Source organism: Psammomys obesus, unplaced genomic scaffold (genome assembly GCF_907164565.1).
Source record: "Psammomys obesus unplaced genomic scaffold, mPsaObe1.curated_primary_1811, whole genome shotgun sequence".
Classification (NCBI taxonomy): Eukaryota; Metazoa; Chordata; class Mammalia; order Rodentia; family Muridae; genus Psammomys; species Psammomys obesus.
This window is the reverse complement of record NW_026587216.1, coordinates 28,038,081-28,057,469: the sequence shown is the minus strand read 5'-3', so window position 1 is coordinate 28,057,469 and position 19,389 is coordinate 28,038,081. Positions and strand designations below refer to the sequence as shown.

Below are 19,389 nucleotides of genomic sequence, written 5' to 3'. Positions count from 1 at the left end.
CCACAATTACCTCATGCCCACAAGGGAGTTCGTGAATATCCCTTTGGACAAAACTGTTGTCAATAAGGATGTCTTCAGAGACCCAGTTGTAAAACACAGCTTGTGGGGGGGATGGAAGAAGGGAAGGTCAAATTTGAGGCTATAACAGGAGGCTTTTCCAGAAACTTCAGTTTTAGGTATGTTTTTATTTTCATCATTCATTTTTTTTTAAAGCTAGGTAGCTACTATTCTACATCTATAAAGAAGGTAGAAGATACTATTGTCCTGTCTTAAAATTTTGACTTAGTTCTTATCTTCTGAAAATTATGTGAAAAATATAAGAATTATAGAAAGATAGTTAATAAGGGTGTTTTAGTGCAGTGCATATTTCATTTCTATATTTCAGTGATGAAAAATCAGTGATTGTTAGATTTTAGATTTATATTTTCTGCTGTAGTGAATTGGAAACAGTGTGTTAGTCGGTCTCTTTTGTTTGAACGGAATACTCAGGTAAAGCTTGTGATGTCAGAATTTCCATCCATAATTGGCTGGCTCAGTCTTGCTGAGCCTGTGCTGAAGCAGGGCACAATGGCTAGGTGAGAGTGTGGGACAAGGGAAAAGATTCACCTAGTGACAGCCCAGAGTGGTAGAGACAAAGAAAGGAAGAGGACAGGTATAAAATTCACCCTCCAAAGACACCTTGAGCAATGTGCTCCTTCCAATCACATCCATCCTCCTAGCTTCCATCACCACCCCCCCAATTAAGGTGTGTTAACTTGTAAGACCATAATGCATGCATTCAATAAAATCAGAGACCCCAAGATCTACTCACTTCCCTAAAGCCCTCAGCTAATAACCAATTTTTTAATACATTACAGGGACATTTCACATTCAAACAGCAATAGGTTTTTAAAGGAGTGACTAATTCAGAGAGATCAAGGAAATCACATGAGCTGACAGAAAGAGATGGAGGCAAACCTGAAATACTTACATGGAGATATGAAAAAAATGAGGTTCAGTGTGTGTGTGTGTCTGTGTGTGTGTGTGTGTGTGTGTGTGTGTATGTGTGTCGCTGTGTGTACATATATGTGGAGGCTAAAAAAGAAAGAGCTACTTTCCCTCAGATGCTGACAATCATGTTGTTTTGGGGAAGTTGTGGGGGAAAATAGGGTTACCTGTTGTCTATACCTCACAAAGTAGACTAGATTGCTGCTCCAAGGATCCATTTATCTCTGTCCCAGCGACCCAAAGATTATGTGCATGTCATCGTGTCTGACATTTTAAATGTCAGATTCTGGATACTAAACTGATATACTCCCCCTTGAAAAGCAAGCGCTCTCCTGACTGAAACATCTTCCAACCAACTGATAAAATTTTTACAAGCAAGAACCAATTATCAGGGCTGGGGATTTGGCTCGGTGGTACAGCGCTTGCTTAGCATGCTTGAAGCAAGAGCTGACTATTACTTTTTTTTTCCTTCTTGTCAACTGAGTCCAGCTGCATTTCTTTTTTTTTCTTTTTATTAATTATAGTTTATTCACTTTGTATCCCTGCTGTAGCCCCCTCTCCCATCTCCTCCCAATCTCACCCTCCCTCCCTCTTCTTCTCCTATGCCCCTCCCCCAGTCCAATGATAGGGTAGATCCTCCTCCCCTTCCATCTGACTTTAGTCTATCAGGTCTCATCAGGACTGGCTTCTTTGTCTTCCTCTGTGAACTGGTAAGGCTGCTCCCCTCTCCGGTGGAGGTGATCAAAGAGCCCAGCTGTATTTCTTAAAGATAAAAGGAAACTAAGAGACTCCCACAGCTAAAGTTCCTGGAAATATCAGCATATAGCCTTGGATATATTTCATTAGCAAAGATATTTGAACATTAAAGTCCGTTAAGAGTACTCACATAACTGAAGTTAATGTATAGCGGTAAGGTTTATTTAGGCCAGAGCATAAGCTAACCTGCTCCTTATACTTGGCTTTGTTACTCTTTAAATTTAACTCTCTTTTTCTTAAATGAACAAGCTTTCATTTTTTTTTAGTGAGCCAAACTAATGTTAAGAGTAACTAATTTATCAAAATTTCCACGTCTGAGGTATTACACCACATATTAACTTTTACCTACTAATTGCGTTATAGATTTGGGATCTATTAACAATTTTTAATAGAGGGTGAATGAATGAATGTTAGTTTAGTCTAAACTTTCAAATGTCCACATGCTTACAAAAAATGAGCAGTAAATAGAGAACCCGAGAGAGAGCACCTACAGTAAAAATTTGTACTTCGGTGATTGACACTAAGAACAAGTATGTGGTTTGTTTTGCACATGAGCTTCAGACTCATATGGCTTGGTTATTGAGCATTGTATTATCAAGTTTAGTATTCATTGTCTTCCTTGAGTTCAAGAAATTAAGGTTGTGTCAGGTCACTTTGAATGTGAAACACACTGGACCCCTGTACCTGTGAAATGAAGAGTGGGATGAGACAGTTTCCTGTTGCATAGCTTTAAGGAGACAATGCTCTGATCTGGTGTTGCCTGTGGTGTTTCTGTTCCAGTCCCATCACCTCCCACACTGGGAACACTAGTACCTAGTATTACCTGCCTCTCCATTGCGATGACAAAATACCAGAGATAAGCAACTTAAAGAAAGAAAGGTTTATTTTGGCTTACAGTCTCAAGCGTTTCAGTCCATAGTTGGTGGATTCCATTGCTTTTATGCCTGGCAAGACAGAAACATCATGGGTGAAAAGTATTGTGTAAGAAAGCCATTCTTCTTTCTGCAGCCAGGAAACAGAGAAATATCAACAAGAAAACAATATATACTACCATTTAAATGTACTCTACATGAGTTGGTTTACTCATGTAGAAGCTCATAAGTGGATTTTACACTGATGAAGCCAACAACCAGTATCTAATCACTTCCCAGCTCCAAACATAGTTACATGTGGGAGCAAGACTTTGACTTATGTATTTGGGGAACATTTCAGATCCAAACCATACCAGCGCAGATGAAATTAAAAGCTAAAATCAGCCACTAGCTTAAAAGCTTCTAGAAATTTAAGGAACGTGGCAGGGAGAGACAAAAGATAACACACACACACATCCCACCCACATATATACACACAATGTGATATCTCTCAAAGATAAATGCAGGAGCCAATGGATAATACATAAATATTTAAAATCAGATATTGATGCAAGATAAAATGCTTTTAAGATTTGTCATAGGTACTATTCTGATTATTAGGAGTGAGGGCAATGAGGAAGACTTCAGGAACAATAATGTTTGAGCTGAACTGGAAGGAAATATGAGATGTTTGTTAGGGGGAAAATCATGAGAGGGTTTTGTAGGTGTCAGGCAATTCAATAAGAACATGCAAGCTCTAGAGAGCAAAGAGTTTCAGAATAATTTCATCATGAATATATGAATAATATTTTGTCACCAAACCACTGCGTTTTTAATGAAAATTATCACATTGGTTATTTTCCTTGTTGCCATGACCGAATACCTAACAAGAAGAAACTCAAGCGAGGAAGGGTTTACTTAAGTTTCATGTGCAAAAGATATGGCCCATCACTGCAGAGCAAACATAGCTGCAGGAAAATGAAGTGGCTGCTTACATTGTGTTGGCAGTTAGGAAGCAGACAAAACAAAGAGAAAGCATGGTCAGGCTATCACAGCTCAAGGATCGCCCCCAGGAATTCCTGCAGAAAGGCTCCTTTTCAAAAAGGTTCTACAGTCTTCCCTAACAGCATCCCAGTGTTCAAGCACACGAGCTTCCCGGGAACATTCTAAACTCAACCCACAGTAACTGTGTTTTAATTTTGTTACTCTTTCCTGCTGCTTCGAACCACAACAAAAGTATCACATCCCGAAAGAAGAGAAATTGCCTGAAGTGAAGAGGGCATGAACTCACCAGCTCCCTGCTCCACAGACAACTGCTTTAAAGGGAAACGTGTCCTACAGCGGAATCTGTAGAGAGAGTTAAGTCTTTTGGAAATTTCAGAAGCTGCACATTGAATCTTGCAAGGATGAGCTACTCTAAGGCTTAATCAGACCACAGCTGAAGTAAAAAGAAAATCCTAGTTGACAACAGGTAAAAGCCCACAAACTTAGTCTGCAGAAAGAGAGATAGAGAAATAAAATTAGGTAAGAAAAATTGTTTTGTTTTGTTTTTTTTTCTTCAGGGTAGACATCCTGGTATATGTCCACATAGATTAGAGGAAAAAAGAAGATGACAAAATCTTTCCTTAAAAGCCAGCTCGAGGTCTGGAGAGGAGGCTCAGGGGATAAAAGAGCTGACTGTTAAGCTGATGCCTTAAGCTTGATCCCCAGGATGCACATAGTAGAAGGAGAAAATTAACTCTTACAAGTTGTCCTCTGACCTCCACCTGGGCAATATGACACTCTCACATGTCTGCACACACAAACAGATCAAGTAAATAAATAAATACAAATAAATAAATGAAGTAAACAATACTTATGATAACAATAATGTCTCATTTTGATTTTTGTAAAATATAGATCATTCAATTATGAATTTCCACTCTACATTCATAGAAGTCAGAGGATCATAATAGATGCTTATGAAATGTGATAAGTTGGCTGACTCATGAGCATCTCCAAGCTTCCGGGACTTCCATATGACATATAGGTGACCAGCAGCTACTAAGCAACTTGTAAGGAGATAGACATCAGTAGGAGCTGAGAGTACTGGACCTGATATAGTGAGGAAAAAAAAATGAACCACAGCAGAGTAAGTTGTCCCAGCCTGGGTCAGAGGCCAGAGATAGTTTTTGGTACTTGAAGAAGTGTGAGGTTGAATTCATGATAGGAAGGTTCAGAAGGGTCTTAATCATGCCAAGAACAAGCCGTGACTATTCACAGTTTTGGGAGGAGCTTTCCTCTAGCAGATGGTGAGGAGCTCAAAAGACATATTTAGCCTCCAGAGGCTGATCAGTCCTGCTGGCTCTGCCTGAGGACATGCAGCACTGATGGCACCTTCAGAAGAAAGGGGGAGAAGACAGAACTCGTAAGAATGGGAGTCTGTGAAAAAGAGGCTAAGTCTGATAAAATAAAAAGCTTAAAGCAAGGAGCAAAGTTAAAGGACTCATCATTGTTAATTTCTTAATGTTTTTCTCCTTATTCAGTGGAAAAGAGGTTGAGAACAGAGACCATGCATTGAAGGATTCTGCCTAGCTTGTCCATCCCAGTTGTACTCAATTTAAGAACACACCACAAGTATTTTGGAGACTGGAATAAATGTGGGCTTCTAAGAAGGAGCTCATACTAGGAAACAGTGTTCCATAGATTTCAAAACTCAGTAACATTTGTTTCTGGATATGGACAAGACTAATGGACTGACAATCTGTCTGGAGATATAGTCAAATGCTTTATATGAAAAGGTGCTGTTTGCAATTACAAAGGCTCCCAAGACAGCTCCAGAAGGGATGCTGGTGTGTGGTGAGTGCTCTTCTTTAGGTGACCTTTTCCAAGTCATGGATGCAGTCCACCTGAAGATGCTAAGTTAGGAAAATACAGGACAAAGTGAGCCATGTGCTTCTTTGGTTTTTAAGGTGTGTGTGTATGTGTGTGCGTGTGTTCCTTGAAAAGCTGCTTTTTGTTAGAATGTGTTTGTGAAAACCACATATTAAATTTGAAACTCATAAGGTAGGTCATACTTTCCTTGCCAAATAATGTTAACAATTGTGGTTAGAATTGAAGACGCAGCAAAAAGGAAACCATAGATGTAATCAAGACTAATACAAAGAAAAGGGGAAATTAGTACTGGAAGACCTGGGTAAATCAATTGAAAGAAGCCAACATAAAATCTCTATTAAGTCTCCTGTGGACTAATTGTATATATTATATACTTAACCAAACATTAAATTTTAATGACTATTCCTCTTTTAATTGTTTTGTTCCACAATGGTGGAATGAAATTTTCCCAATGAGATTCATACCAACCCTCTTCTAATCTTAAATGTAGAATTTCCCCAGCCATTTTGAAAACAAGGCAAATAATGGAAAGTATACTTTGAATGTCCAATGTCTAAAAATATCATAGTCTGAAATTTTAATTATTTTGTTTTCTATTGCTATTTATAAATAAATCTTCAGTTTTAGCTATTCAGTGTAAAATAATTCTTTAATGTATAACCAAAAATTTTAATCTTAGTGAGTTTGAGAAAAGAAAAATTACCTTAATATTGTATTTGTCAGTGATGGCTGTATGATAAATGACCATGTACTCAGGAGCTTAAAACAATGGACACTTCTTACCTCATGGCTTCTATGGGTGGAGAATCTGGGTACGCATTGGTGAAGTTGTGTGTTTCCCAGACTATAAGGAGAATGTCAAGCCAGGCAAATGAAGCAGTGTCTGGCCCCAACATCACATGACTGTTGGTAAGATTCAGTATCTCAAAAAGTCTTTGATCTGGGCCTGAGTTCCTAGCTGGCTGTTTCATCACCTGCTTAAAAAACAACAGACATTCAACAAATTATGCTTTTGCATTAAAAATTTGACTTTGAATGGTATCTTATGAATGGAGTTAACTAAATACACAATTATTAAACATAGGCAGTAATTAATGTGTACCACAGATTCGAGAAATCCTTCTTAAACTTGAGTCTATATGAAGGTGACCCTTATCTATAAGCTAGACAAATCATTTCCATTCTTCTTCCCCCTGTTAACTCTTGCACTGTGGAAACTCAACAGACTTTCTAAGGAACTTTACCTATAGTATGAGTCAAGATTAGAGTGGAGTTAATTGTGGCATGCAAATCGTGCTGTTAGGATGATTCATTTGTTGTTGTTGTTCTTGTTGTTCATTTGATATCTAACCAGTGAGCATTTATATTCTAAGGACAGTTCTGGAAAATAAGAACGCAGCAGTTACCCTCAGACACCGGCTGTAAGTTGATTAGTGAACAGTGCTAGCAAGGAGCTGTGATTGTATAATATGATTCCAAAGGATGATGAATGTTACAGAGATAAAGATAGAATATAGAGAAATGGAGGATTCTGTCATAGTTGATGAGCAAAGATTGAATGAAGGGAGAGAGCATAGAGTGGAAACACGGAGGAGAGGATTTTTAGGGTATGAGTGGAGGAAGTACATACTTGAGGGTATCAAGACTCTTCAGTTGGTATAGAAGGAGCTTGGCTAGTTTAGAAAGACAGTATGCTTTATAATCAATCGGTATTGATATCCTTTCTACTTTAATTCCTTTTAATCAGAAAATAATCATTTTTAATAAAAATTAAAAATTTATCTTGTAACATTATATAGGCTGAACAGGTTATATTTGAGAATATATATGTGTGTGTGTTTGTGTGTAAAATGCATGTAATAACAATTATGATTAAAGAGGCCATGACTTGAAGGAGGGCAAGAAGGGCTTGGAAGGAGAAAGGAGAATGGAGGGAGATGCTGTCATTATATTATAATCTCCAAGAATAAAAAAAAAAAGTAATAAGAAACGGTAGCTACTGCAGGAGGTGAAATGCTAGCCACAGGTGACGTCATGCCTCAGCACATCTTACTAAGACACAGCTCCATGAAGGCAGCTATCCAAGGAAACAGAACAAAATTGGAAACGGTTTTGTAAAATTTCATATCGGGTGGCAGCGTTCTGTGACTTGAAGTGTAAAGGATGCGAACAGCACATGCATTCCAAGAAAGCGACACAAGATGGAAAAGGGATTCACAATGTGTCAGACATGGTGGCAGCATCGGGAGGTGTGCAGTCTGCTCCTCAGTGCTGGGGAAGGTGTGTCATGTTCTGCTTTTCACCTGTGGCACGCCACAGGGAAGTGTGAGTTCACAGCCGAAACACACCAACAACAACCTCAGGATCTGACAAGCCGTGATCTTTTATATTTTTCTTCAAATCTGACTCTTTTTTATTTGTCTCAAAGGACTCCATACATGAGAAAAATAAAAGGAGTTTGAAAAGAAGAGAAAGGATACAGATATGACACTTATAGCATCATTTTTAGATAATCACACTGGACTTCAATCCTCCAAAGTGTGACTCACATAATACACTTTCCCTCCTTTTCTGTGGACAATTAACTTTTGCGTTACGGAGAGTGCTCCCATGAAGAGCTGAAAATATTAAGAGCAATAAGCAAAAATTCTGATATAATTTTCAAATATTAGCTTGAAGCATTCATTTAAAAAATTATTAAAAAAGCATTCATATTAAAAGTAAAACACATGACAAGGAAATAGAAGGATGGAGCAGTAAATAAATGGGAGGATAGTTAACTCAAAAGAAGTGCAAACCCTCAAGGGTTTAGTGAAGGGAGAATAATGGCAGAGGTCAAAGCTTAAGAAGATAAAAAGATTTAATGCAAGAAAAGAGACATTTAAGCAAGTGGTTGTCAGTGTCACCCATTTAAGTCTCACTACACTCTAAATGAATGAAAAATACACTGCCATTAAGTACTAGCTTTATACCCGCTGGTAGATTTGTGTTTGTGTTTGACGTCTTCTTACTTCAGGCAGGGTCATCTTACACCACTCAGACAAAACCTAGTTGCTGAGGTTTAGACTGTGGTGGTCGGTGTATGAGTTTATCATACTCTCCCCAAAGCAATAACCGAGGGAGCATGTTGCTGTAATAACCTCATGCAGACATGTTTATCAATATCTGTAGTATAGACCAAAATATTAAATATGGAATGAGTCCACATAATTATTTTCTCAAGTCAGGTTCTATTTTATATTTGTTAGGCTATCGTTAGTTTACAACTTCAGACCTGCAATTTCTGTTCTCTATCAGTTTGTTCTAACATTTTATGGATTTTATTTACTTTTGTATACTCCTTTTTTTGTGAAATTGAAGTCACACTACTCTGATACACAAAGAAAAATGCTCAAGTCCTATTTCAGGTATGACTATGTAAATAGAAAAGTTTTAGATGTTTGCATAGTCTCCCTTTCGTATCTATTCCCCATCTCTCTACCATGATATGTGCCAGCAAATTGAATTATGTTGCATTCTCTTTCTTTTCCTTTTATGGAAATGTAACTGTCTCCCATAACAGAAATATTTCATACATATTTCATTTGATCTTGTCTAATTTTTAATGTTTTTTAACATTTGCTTTAATTTTAATACTTCTCTCAGAATATGTAACATCTGTTCAAAACATTTGACCAAATCAGTTTTATTGATATAAATCAACAAACCAGTCGCGATCCAGGGAAAACCACCATGTAATTCTTCAACTCATCAATGAATCACTGTGAAGAGACTTACACTTGAAAGGCTTTTAATTTTTCTATAAAGTTCCTTGAAACAGATGTGAAAATTCACTCATCTTCCACACTGTCTAGTTCAAACAGCTGTAATTATTTCATGGATTACACTTGAATGAAATGAAAGTCTTGGGATTATTTTATCTAAGCAGATGCTATTTTCTGACATCAAAACACCATTTTGCTTGATTGGTTCCTGGTTATTTGCCAGTGAATAAAGATAGAAAGCTTATGCCTTCAGTGGAACATTAGTTTGTTCTTCTCAGTAGCATTCTTGGAACTCAGAAGATGTGCTGGAGTTTTATAAGCTACCTTTAAACACGAATCCCTGCATTGGGCTTTCTACTAGGAAAAAAAAAAAAGGTTAGTGCCCTCTCAAAATATTAAAGTACAACATTCATATAATGTGCTCATATTTTCTTATGGTAAAAGTTAAATGAAAGATGTATTTCTGCTGCTTGAATTAACCCCAGGATGAGAGCTGTCAGATTCCCTCAACTAGCTGGTCTGTTCTCACCACTATCCCCCCACTCTCTCTGGGGTCATCTGTGTGGGTGTCTTGTAGAAAGCAAAGATACCCCTTTCCAGTCGCCCTGAGAGGTTAGAATGTAGAAAAACTTGCTCAGATTTTAATTCAGCCCTGCAGTTATTCTTCACACTCTGTTGGACCTCCTCTGCTTTCTAATATGCTTCTTCCTCTTCTAATTGCTTCTTCATTCTTACAAGCCCCAGATTTAATACACACACTGCTTTAATACACACCAAGGCTTTGGGATGGCTAATATTATGCTTTAACTTTAATTACTGTGCTTAAGAGATCTATAAAACAAAAATGCCTCTAACTTGTGAACCCCACTTGACCAACGACAGATAACTTCCCCAAATGCTGGGCTGTTGTTCATATAAGATAATAAGCCGTGTGTTTTCACTTCTGTGAACAAGCTTAGTGGCTCCAACTACACAGGATGTGTGCTTGATCACAGGTAGACAGGTGGTAAATAGTTAGGAAATACCTCAGGATGTATGCTGCTTGTTCTGAGTGGACAAAGGTGGAAACTATGTAGCCTTTTGTACTTTGGCTTTATAAGCCCTGACTACTGCGATTTGGTACTATTATCTGAGCATGGGTCTTGGGTATGGAACTGGCCAGTATCAACGGTCCTTGCCAGTATTTGATAAATCTTGTTTCAAGTTTGGCTCAAAAATTGTGGTGGTGGTCTTATCTCGCTCCACATAATTAACAGCTTCTTCCTACTCTAGGTTTCTGAGTATTTTATTTTTCCTGTGTCTATAGATAAGTGCAGCAAAAGCATTCCTTCAAAAGCCTGTTTCCAGGAGCCAATATGTGTAAGGGTCAGGTTTTCAAATAATTAATTAACAGATTATAAAAACCAAGGAAGCAACTTTTGTTACAAGGGAAATTGAAATCTCCTCTTGGGCTTCTTAGTCTTATAAATAAAAGAATCTGAGAATGATGCAATTGAAAACTCAAGGACAATTTTATTATTTATGACCACCCCACCCTACGTCATGGCAGGCAAGCTGTCACTCTCAGCAGGTGCCAAGAGAAGAACATGGGACAGAGAATGGGAGGAAAGTAGGTCATTTGAGCCACCATGGAGGTCACACACATGACAGGTGAGAAACCACAAGTGAGGAAGGGAGCTTAGAGAAAGAGCAAGGCAACCTAAAGAATCAGAAGAGAAAAGGTTTTAGCCAGTGTCTGAGGAAGGAGGCTGAGAAAGGAAAAGTAGAAAGTTATTGCTTGCTGATCAGGCCTTGAAAAGGACAGACGTCCCTTACAGAGGTTCATAGGGAATGCACTGGACTGCAGGTGTGTGACAAGCATGAATTCAGTGACTCTGCCTATCTCTTTAGTGTAACATGTGCTGGAAACTGGAGAAAAAGGAGAAAAGTCCATTTAATATTTGTTTTATTAAGTAAATCCTGAATTTTTGGGGCAAATTGCTGAGAGAGTTGTCATCATATGTATGATGCTTCAGAACCAAGAACAGCTTTCCAACACAGCCTGAAAGAGCAACCTCACAGATACAAGGACCAAACTTCCAAAGCCAGGTAGCTTTTCCCTGAAGACATAGGAGACTTTTTCTGCCTTATCTGTTTCATTAAACTAAGTAAAGAAAGAGATCTTAGTTGCTATGAGGACTCCACCATCACTAATACAAGAAATCTAGAACAATGTAATCATCAACTTGTTAGCTTTGCCAGTAAGTTGAACCACAACCCGAGTTTGATCTGGAAGAACCACATGATAGAAGGAGACAAAGAAGAGAAACGACTCTGCCAAGTTGTGCTTTGACTGTTTAGGGTGAATGCTACAGAGGAGAGGAAGCCAGTTTGGGGTAGTTGGGGATTTGGTCTAATAAGGAGGGACATTATCTTAGAACAAAGGTCCAGGAGTCAGTCTCCGGGTGGAGGAAATAGAAGTTTTAGAAAGAAGTTTCCAATCCCTAATCAGGCTGTTTCAATCCTTGAATGGAATAGATTTCCATGCAATAAAAGGAACTGAGATACAGTGCAGGGCTGACAGAGAGGGACACTTATAGAGACAGAAGAAAGCTTGAAATATCTTACCATTGCCTTGGCGTTCTATGAAATTTCCTAAACCTCTGAAGATTTTTGGAGTCAAAAGCATCAATTTTGGCCACTGACTGCCATAATCCACTACACTGTGGCCAACCAGTACTACAAAGAAAAACTAATTGATTGTGTTTATTATAATACCAGCATAAAGAATTTAAATTTGTAAAACAGCCAAAGTGAGAATCTTAAGTGCATGAGATTGAGTAATACTTGCAAGTCTAAAAAAGAAAAGAAAGAACCAAATACCATTGTGAATTCCAGGTTCTCTTTTGGGAAGTATGATCAAATCCATTGTGGAGAGCATAGCAGAATTCTTACTTTTTTAAGAGTCAGCAGGTCTGGGAAGACCAAGACCTGGTCTAGCACTAGGATGTTGGGTTTATTGGCATTGAGATAGGCAGAGGTCTCTGGTAGACCTGACTCCCCAAAGGGAAAGACACCCACTGGAGAATGTAAGTGTCTAGCAGTGGAGGAGCACAGGTGTCAGCGGATAAGCAGCCTGCCTCTGGGTTGTCTAGTAACCTATGATGTCATCATGTGCCATCCGTCAGGTATGTGGCAGATGTACCTGGCAGTCTCAATTCAGCTGCACATCAGATATAAAAAGACCGACCTGCCACCTTGTCACTCTCTTGCTCTCTTTGCTTTTGTTTATCACGACGCCCCTCTCTGGCCATCTTTGTCTCTCTGTCTCTGCCACTGTATCCTCATGTCTCACTCAGGCTCTAACTCTCTTCTGCTTCCCTTCCCCCGAATAAAACACGTTTATATCAGATCTGAATATGTGTGGCATTTTTATATAAACACTAACAGCAGGAGCCCTGGCATGACAAGAAGTCCTTGGTAATGAAGATGGGGAGTACAGTAGCAAGGGTAGGAAGGAATTCCCAAGGCAATGCAGCTAGGCCTTACCTCTCAAGTATTTTAATCTCACACAAATGAGGTATTAGAGAGATGGGTGGTTTTGAGAAGCGTGTAAGGATGTATCATGCTTCTTAGGCAAAACAGCTGGGCACAGTGGGGCTCTGAAGGTAGAACTTCAGGCCTGAGGAACAAAAACCAAAAGAGAGCCTCTTTTGAAGTCTCTTCACCAGAAAGTAGAGAAGTATGTCTTCCATTACAGGGAAATCAGGCTTTCTTAATAAGCGACCTGTGATATAGACCGCACGTGACTTAGATTATGTGACAGCTGTCACAGAGATACTGGATAGGCAAGTGAGACTGGTTATATGTGACCATAGTTAAGCTGCCGTGGACCCTGGGAGGCTGAGAGCTTTGGGTTTGTTTCCAGCAATGCCTTAACTGTTCCCAGTGTGTGAAATGCTCTTTGCTATCAAAGGTTAGTAAGATCACCAATGGCCAACATTCCATAAATCTCCTCACCTTGTAAAGTTTTATGCAAAGGAATTCAGATCTTTTAATCCGTCTCACGTGGTAAAACTTTTGTGACTCCAAAGAACCCCTCACCAACATTCAGGCCTGCAACAACTAATCTCTTTCCTTCTACCCTGCTTTCCTCCATTTAACTTACACTGGTTCTCTAAAAATTAGCCAAATTTGAAAAGATTGTGTGGTCAGTTCTCAAAGGATGAGAAAAAGCAGCGGTTGCCACCAGTGTTAGAAAAAAAATAAAAAAACAAAAATAACAACATCATCATCAACAACAACAACAAAACATAAGTAAACTTCTGCTCTGTGCTTGCCATCCCAGTGTACCCTTTTTGCAAAAAAGAAAATTCCTTCTCCGGTTACTTTCATGTTGTTTCATATGTTTGCTGGTTGGATATGGAGAGTGTTTCCAACATCTGTTTGGGGACTAATGGGTTTGGGTGCGCCCACGTATTAAACTATCCGGTTGGCTGAACACTCCACAGATACTTACCTTCTAGATTTGGACCAGTTATGAGTATTAACCACTGTCTACTCAAAGAAGCTTCTGCAAGAGGAGAGAACCAGAGAGAGAGACAGAGACAGAGAGACAAAGGGAGACAGACGAGAGATGAGCTGCACTAATGTAACGGTGCAGAGTTATGTGTTTACCAAGCAGTGTGATGCTATGTCCATTTTAAGCTTGGCTCTATTTGTGAAACTAGTTGTAAAGTACATCCTTTCAACCTCAAGATCCACAGATTCATTTGCATTGTTATCATGACACCTAGGCATGTTCATTGTGAGACCACAGTGAAAACTGAACTAGACCATTCCATTGGTAGAGACAAAGACTTATTAATTACCAAATTGTCAAGACTATGTCTCTGGCAGGGGGCAGTGAGAAAAGCAAACTGGCAGGAAAGCAAGTGACTTTTACATAGTCAGCAGAGTGGAGGTCTTTGGGTAGATACAGGCTATTCAGACTGACTGGGAACTAGGAAACTAGAGGCCCTTGCCAAGGTAGTTGACCTTTGGCGGTGGGTTAAGGGAGGTTCCTGGAAGATTAAGTTGGAGATTGTGTTTACCGGAAATCCCCTTTACAAGATCTGCTTTCTTGGTAAACAGAAACCCCCCTCAGGAGAATCCTGGGGATGCTGAATTTAGTCTAATAGGTACCTTAAAGCATGTTTAATTCAATTGGAGTTAATTCTCTCTGTCATTGTTTGTGTTGTTGCAGAAGATCTGGATGACTTAAGGATGGAAGGCGTAACCACCCTAGTAATTTCCGGGAGCAAATTTAACCAAGGTCGACCTACTCACCCTTCTGAGCCACAGGCCAAGGTCACACTGAACATCTGTTCAAGGTGTGCCAGGTAAAACATATAGTTGGTGTGTGGTATATATGATTATCATCCAGATTTGTGGAATCTAAGATTTTGATGCGAAGAGTGTAGTCTGTGCTAAGAACATGTGTTTCTCTTAATTACCTTTGTTCTGACATTTGCAGAGGAGTTAGTTTAGTTAGTTAGTTCTGACATTGGCAAAGGAGTACAGTTTATCCTTGTGCCCAAGGCCACTCTGACCAACAATGAATCAAAGAGTTTAGGTTGTCTTCAAGTCACAGCTGGAGACTGTGTTGCTTCTTTCAGTCTCTGTGGTCCCTTCCCTGTCGGCTCGTCTTTTCTTTTTCAAGGGAAGATTCAAAGAGTTCTGAATTTTCAGAGCCATCTTCCAAACACTTTGCCAGAAAGAGTTTGTTCAGGTATAGTTCAAGTTCTAGTATGATAGGATTTTTAGCCCAGCCTCATTCTGTTCACCTCCTGGTAAGATTTTAATCAGTTTTAGGCTTCCCACTTTTGGCAGCTGGAAGCAATCTTTGCAGACACTGCATGTGGCCCAAGAAGTAGCTTGGTTACTGCCAAGAAAGCTCTGGGCTAGAAGCAGCTCACCAAATAGCACCAATTCATTCTTTTGTAGGAACTAAATCTCATTTGCAAAGGGCCTTTAAGTCTGTTTAAATGATAAAACAAGCCTCCTAACCCTTATGTAAATGGCTCAGATTAGCAAGGACAATGTAGTAGCTGGCCAATTTTATCTCTCCTTCTTTATGTCTAGCTGGTCTATTGTGTTGTTTGAGAGGGGATTAGTTGCTTGGAAATAAGGAAGGGGTAAGGGTAGGAAAATCAAATCCGATTCTTGTAGCTTTTCCTCTTTGGCTTTCCTCCTTTGGAATTTTTGTTTTAGTTGTAACTGGCTTAGGAAAACTTTCAGAAAAATCAAGAGAAGTTGTTTGAGGATGTTAAGAAAAACACTAAAGCACAGTGTGGTGAAAACACGAGTGGGAACACCACTTAAGATGTGGAATAGTTAGTGCTTTATTTTTTTATTAGGGCTGTGAAGAAAGCTACTAAGTTTTATATAATGACCTTTCTGTCATTAGAGGCCGTCTATGGAAGAGGTTTTGGGCATTTTGTTTTAAACTTTATGTTATGTTTGTATAAGTACAGTGTGATTGAATTGTGTTGCTGCTTTTCATAACAATTATAGGTGTGTTGGAAACACTCAGAAAGGAATACCTGTCCACTCTCTTGCTAAGGATTAAGCTGAAAAAAGACCAGCACATTCTTAGTTCTTTATCATTCCACTTTCAAAATGATAGATTAGGATTGTAATCACAGACTATATGTTTAAATCTGTAACTGAATTTATTCAAGAAACATCCAACCAAGTAATATTTGGTTATTAACAAGAACAGAGTGGTTATACCAAGAACAGAGTGTGGACAGAAGTACTTATAAGGCCAGAATAATACAAAAGTTTTCATAAAGGATATATGCTGCATGAGAGACAGGAACACAGAAGATGAATTCTCAAGAGATCTGTCTTTTGAAAAAAAAAAATGGAGAGCCTGTTATAATAGCTAAGAACTTATTCAGTCTGGTATCTTTAGCGTGTGGATCCTTTGTGGGAAGGTAAGAAGTAGACATCTCACTATCTTCTTAGAGAGTAAACTTGTCCATATCTAGGGCTCAGCTCCATGGATAAACAGGGATTAGGACCTAATTGTTTGTACTTTGGAAGAGGTCCTTGAGACAGACACTTTCTAACCTCAGCTGAGTGTAATCTGGGGGTGGGGTGCACTAGGATCCAAGACAGTCATTGGCCTCAAAAGCCATCCCACAGCAATGGCTCCTCTATTCTTCATCTTGCAGCAATGTGACAGAATAATTTCACAGACTAGGTAGGTGAGTTTCAGAAAAAAAAAAATTATTATAGGTGAAAGCATAAGAGAAAGGGGGCTAGCAGAACTCACGCAAACAGGAATGGGTTCCAAGAAAGAACTGCCATTGTTGAAAGTAAATTTGGAGATTTTAAGAGACCTTGATAAGGATAACTTTCCTTCTGATCAGAAGTGTAGACTCCTCAAAAAAGAAGAATTGGAAGTGCCAAGGACACACGGACAGGAAGTTCAATTGTTTTTATGCTAATGCAGGTGGTGACTATTTCAGTCCCCTATTGGCTAGGATCAATAGACTGTTCTCATGCCATAGTCTCCTGTGATTGGCTAGTTTTAAAAGCATCAGCACAAAGGAAATGAAGAAAAATTAAGACACTTAGTTCTCATTATTCAGCAAGGACTTTGGGAAAATAAGTTTTACAAGAAAGTGGAATTAAAACATTTGCAAAAATGGTTTACTAGGCTGGGGAGATAAAAAGATTTAAATTCCTGTATAATAAAAACTTTTACAGTGTTTGACAGAAAAGACAAGTATTTAATGTGTGTGGGTTTTTTTGTTGTTGTTGTTGTTTTGTTTTGTTTTGTTAACACCAAGTGTTCTATTTAGGGGTTAATGAGGCTTTACCAAATTGAGGCTGGTCTGTTCAGTTGTCCCACCAGACCATCTTGGTGAGCCTTTCTGCCATGGTGCTTGGACTGCACTGGAGCTTCAGGCTCAGGGAAAATCTGATCACACACAGTGTCCAGGCTGCTGTGCTCATTTGTTCCTCTGTAAAAAGAGAATAAAGATTAAAAACAAGAAATTAGAGCAAGAAACATTTCCCTTAAATGGTTTTAGTATTTCTTTCCTCTGGCCAAGACAGAGCTGCTCACAGAACTGACATTTTCATGTCTAGTCAACAGAGAACTGGTTGTCAAGGATGAGAAACAGACTGGCTCCTTGTTGGGGTTCCCACCCAATGCTTCCAGACAAGCTTCTTTCCTCTGTTCCCAGAAGTAGCACAAGCCACTGGGTCAGGCTCCAAGCAGCCAGGGTTGAATTGCTAAAGACTGCGGGGGATTTCTGCTTTTTCGTATGTGTCTCAATAGTTATATTTTTGCACTGACACTATCCATTATATAATCTTGTAAGAACATTATACATGTTAATATGTAATTTTCAGGAAATTCTGAATTAATGAATATTACTAGTCTGTCTTCATAGATAAGGAAAATGAGGCACAAGTTGGTTAAATAACTTATTAAAATAGTATTAGCCACTGAGAAAAGCAGTTAATTTCAGATGTAAATTCTTGTCATGATGAACTTTTGCAGTATTTCTTTTTTCAACTAAAACTTTGTAGTATCCAGAAACATTCTTGTCTACCATCTTATCTCCTCTCCACTCCTGTCTCTCAATCTCTCTCTCTCTTTCTTCCCCTTCCTTCCTTTTTAACTTTCACTAAAAATAGATTTCTCCCTCACACAAAATATCTTAATTCCCCTTCCTCTAGTTCTTTCAGTTCATTCCACCCCCATTCCCCTCCCATCTCAATTCACTGCCTTTCTGTCTCTAATTAGAAAAGAACAGACTTCTAAGGAATAATAATAAAATAAAACAAAAAAATGTAATAAAACCCAAACTAACAGATCAGAGTTGGACAAAACAATCAAACATAAGGAAAAAAGGCGAAGAGAAAGCACAAGAATTAAATAATCCACTTGTTCACACAGTTAGGCATCCCATAAAATCATTTAACTGGAACCCATAATATAGACTTAGAGACTTTGTGGCAGACCCCTGTAGGTCCTGTGCCCTGTGCCTTGGTTTTCTGGTGTCCTCTATCCCCTCTGGCTCTTATACCCTTTCTTCTTCCTCTTCCATGAGTTTCCCTGAGCCCTGAGAGGAGAGATTTGATGGAGACATCCCATTGAAGGCTGAGTATTCTAAGGTTTCTCATTCCCTGCATAGTGTCTGGCTGCTGGTCTCTGTGTCTGTGCAGATCTGCTGCAAAAGGAAGTTTCTCTGATGATGGCTGAACAAGCAACTAATTAGTATAGCAGAATGTCATGAGGAGTAATTTTCCAAAAACAGTAGTATTGGTTTTTACCTTAGGCTCCTGGGCTATCTAGTCTCAGGTTTGATTACACAAGCACTGATAGGTATGGGGTTCCATCGCATGGAGTGAGTCTTAGCTCAAATCAGATATTGCTTTACCACCAATCTTATTTTGTGCCACCACTGCATAACAGGTAGAATAGGGTTATAGATCACAGAGGGTGCTGCTGGCTTGTCCTTTATGTTTCTCTTTTGGTAGCATGCCTAGTGCCTTCCTGTATCAAGATCACTAGGACTTAGAGGTGGAGACTCTCTGGAGGAACCAGTTGGATTTCTCCATGTTCAATGAGTTGTGGAGGTGTTGTCTTCAGCAATGGGGACTTGCTATGTGTTTGTGGAGAGCAATCTATAATATTGACAACTGCCTGGGTTGTTTAGGGAATCCACAGGACCCCTGTGGCTGACAAGTCAATTAACTGTAACCCAGTTCCAGCTTTGGAAACTTCATTTGTTAACCAGAAATGTCCACGTGAAACTCTGTCTCCCCTATTTTTTGATGATTTCACTTGATATCATCCTCATATATGTATATATTTTAGGAAGCTTCAACTCTATTAGATTTCCATACTACCTTTCAAATAGCCTTTAATTTTAGTCATCTCTCACTTTATTTTCTCCCTCATCCTATCGATCTCCTTTCCCTCCCACTTGATCCTCCCATTTCAGCCTCCATCATCCAACTAACTATTCTATTTCCATTTTGTAAATATATCTATCTGGTACTCAGCTTTTGCTCCTTTCATGTGGAATTATGTCCTAATGTTGGGGGTAATTGCAATGCTCTCAGCTTCTTTTCACATGGTGTTGGAGATTTTAAAGAGGGCAATTGTGATA

The 19,389-nt window shown here is 39.0% G+C and overlaps 1 protein-coding gene across 3 annotated transcripts in view; it reads left to right on the top strand.

Annotated features, from left to right (window-relative positions):
* Nucleotides 1-19,389, top strand: part of CUNH8orf34 (chromosome unknown C8orf34 homolog) — a 375,048-nt gene that overhangs the window by 224,533 nt on the left and 131,126 nt on the right. For 2 of the 3 annotated variants that reach the window (XM_055603373.1, XM_055603371.1), the window contains one exon: nucleotides 14,457-14,592. In XM_055603373.1, coding sequence (XP_055459348.1) covers nucleotides 14,457-14,592 — 136 coding nt within the window. The remainder of the gene's footprint in view (nucleotides 1-14,456; nucleotides 14,593-19,389) is intronic. The other variant, XM_055603372.1, reaches the window with a different exon arrangement.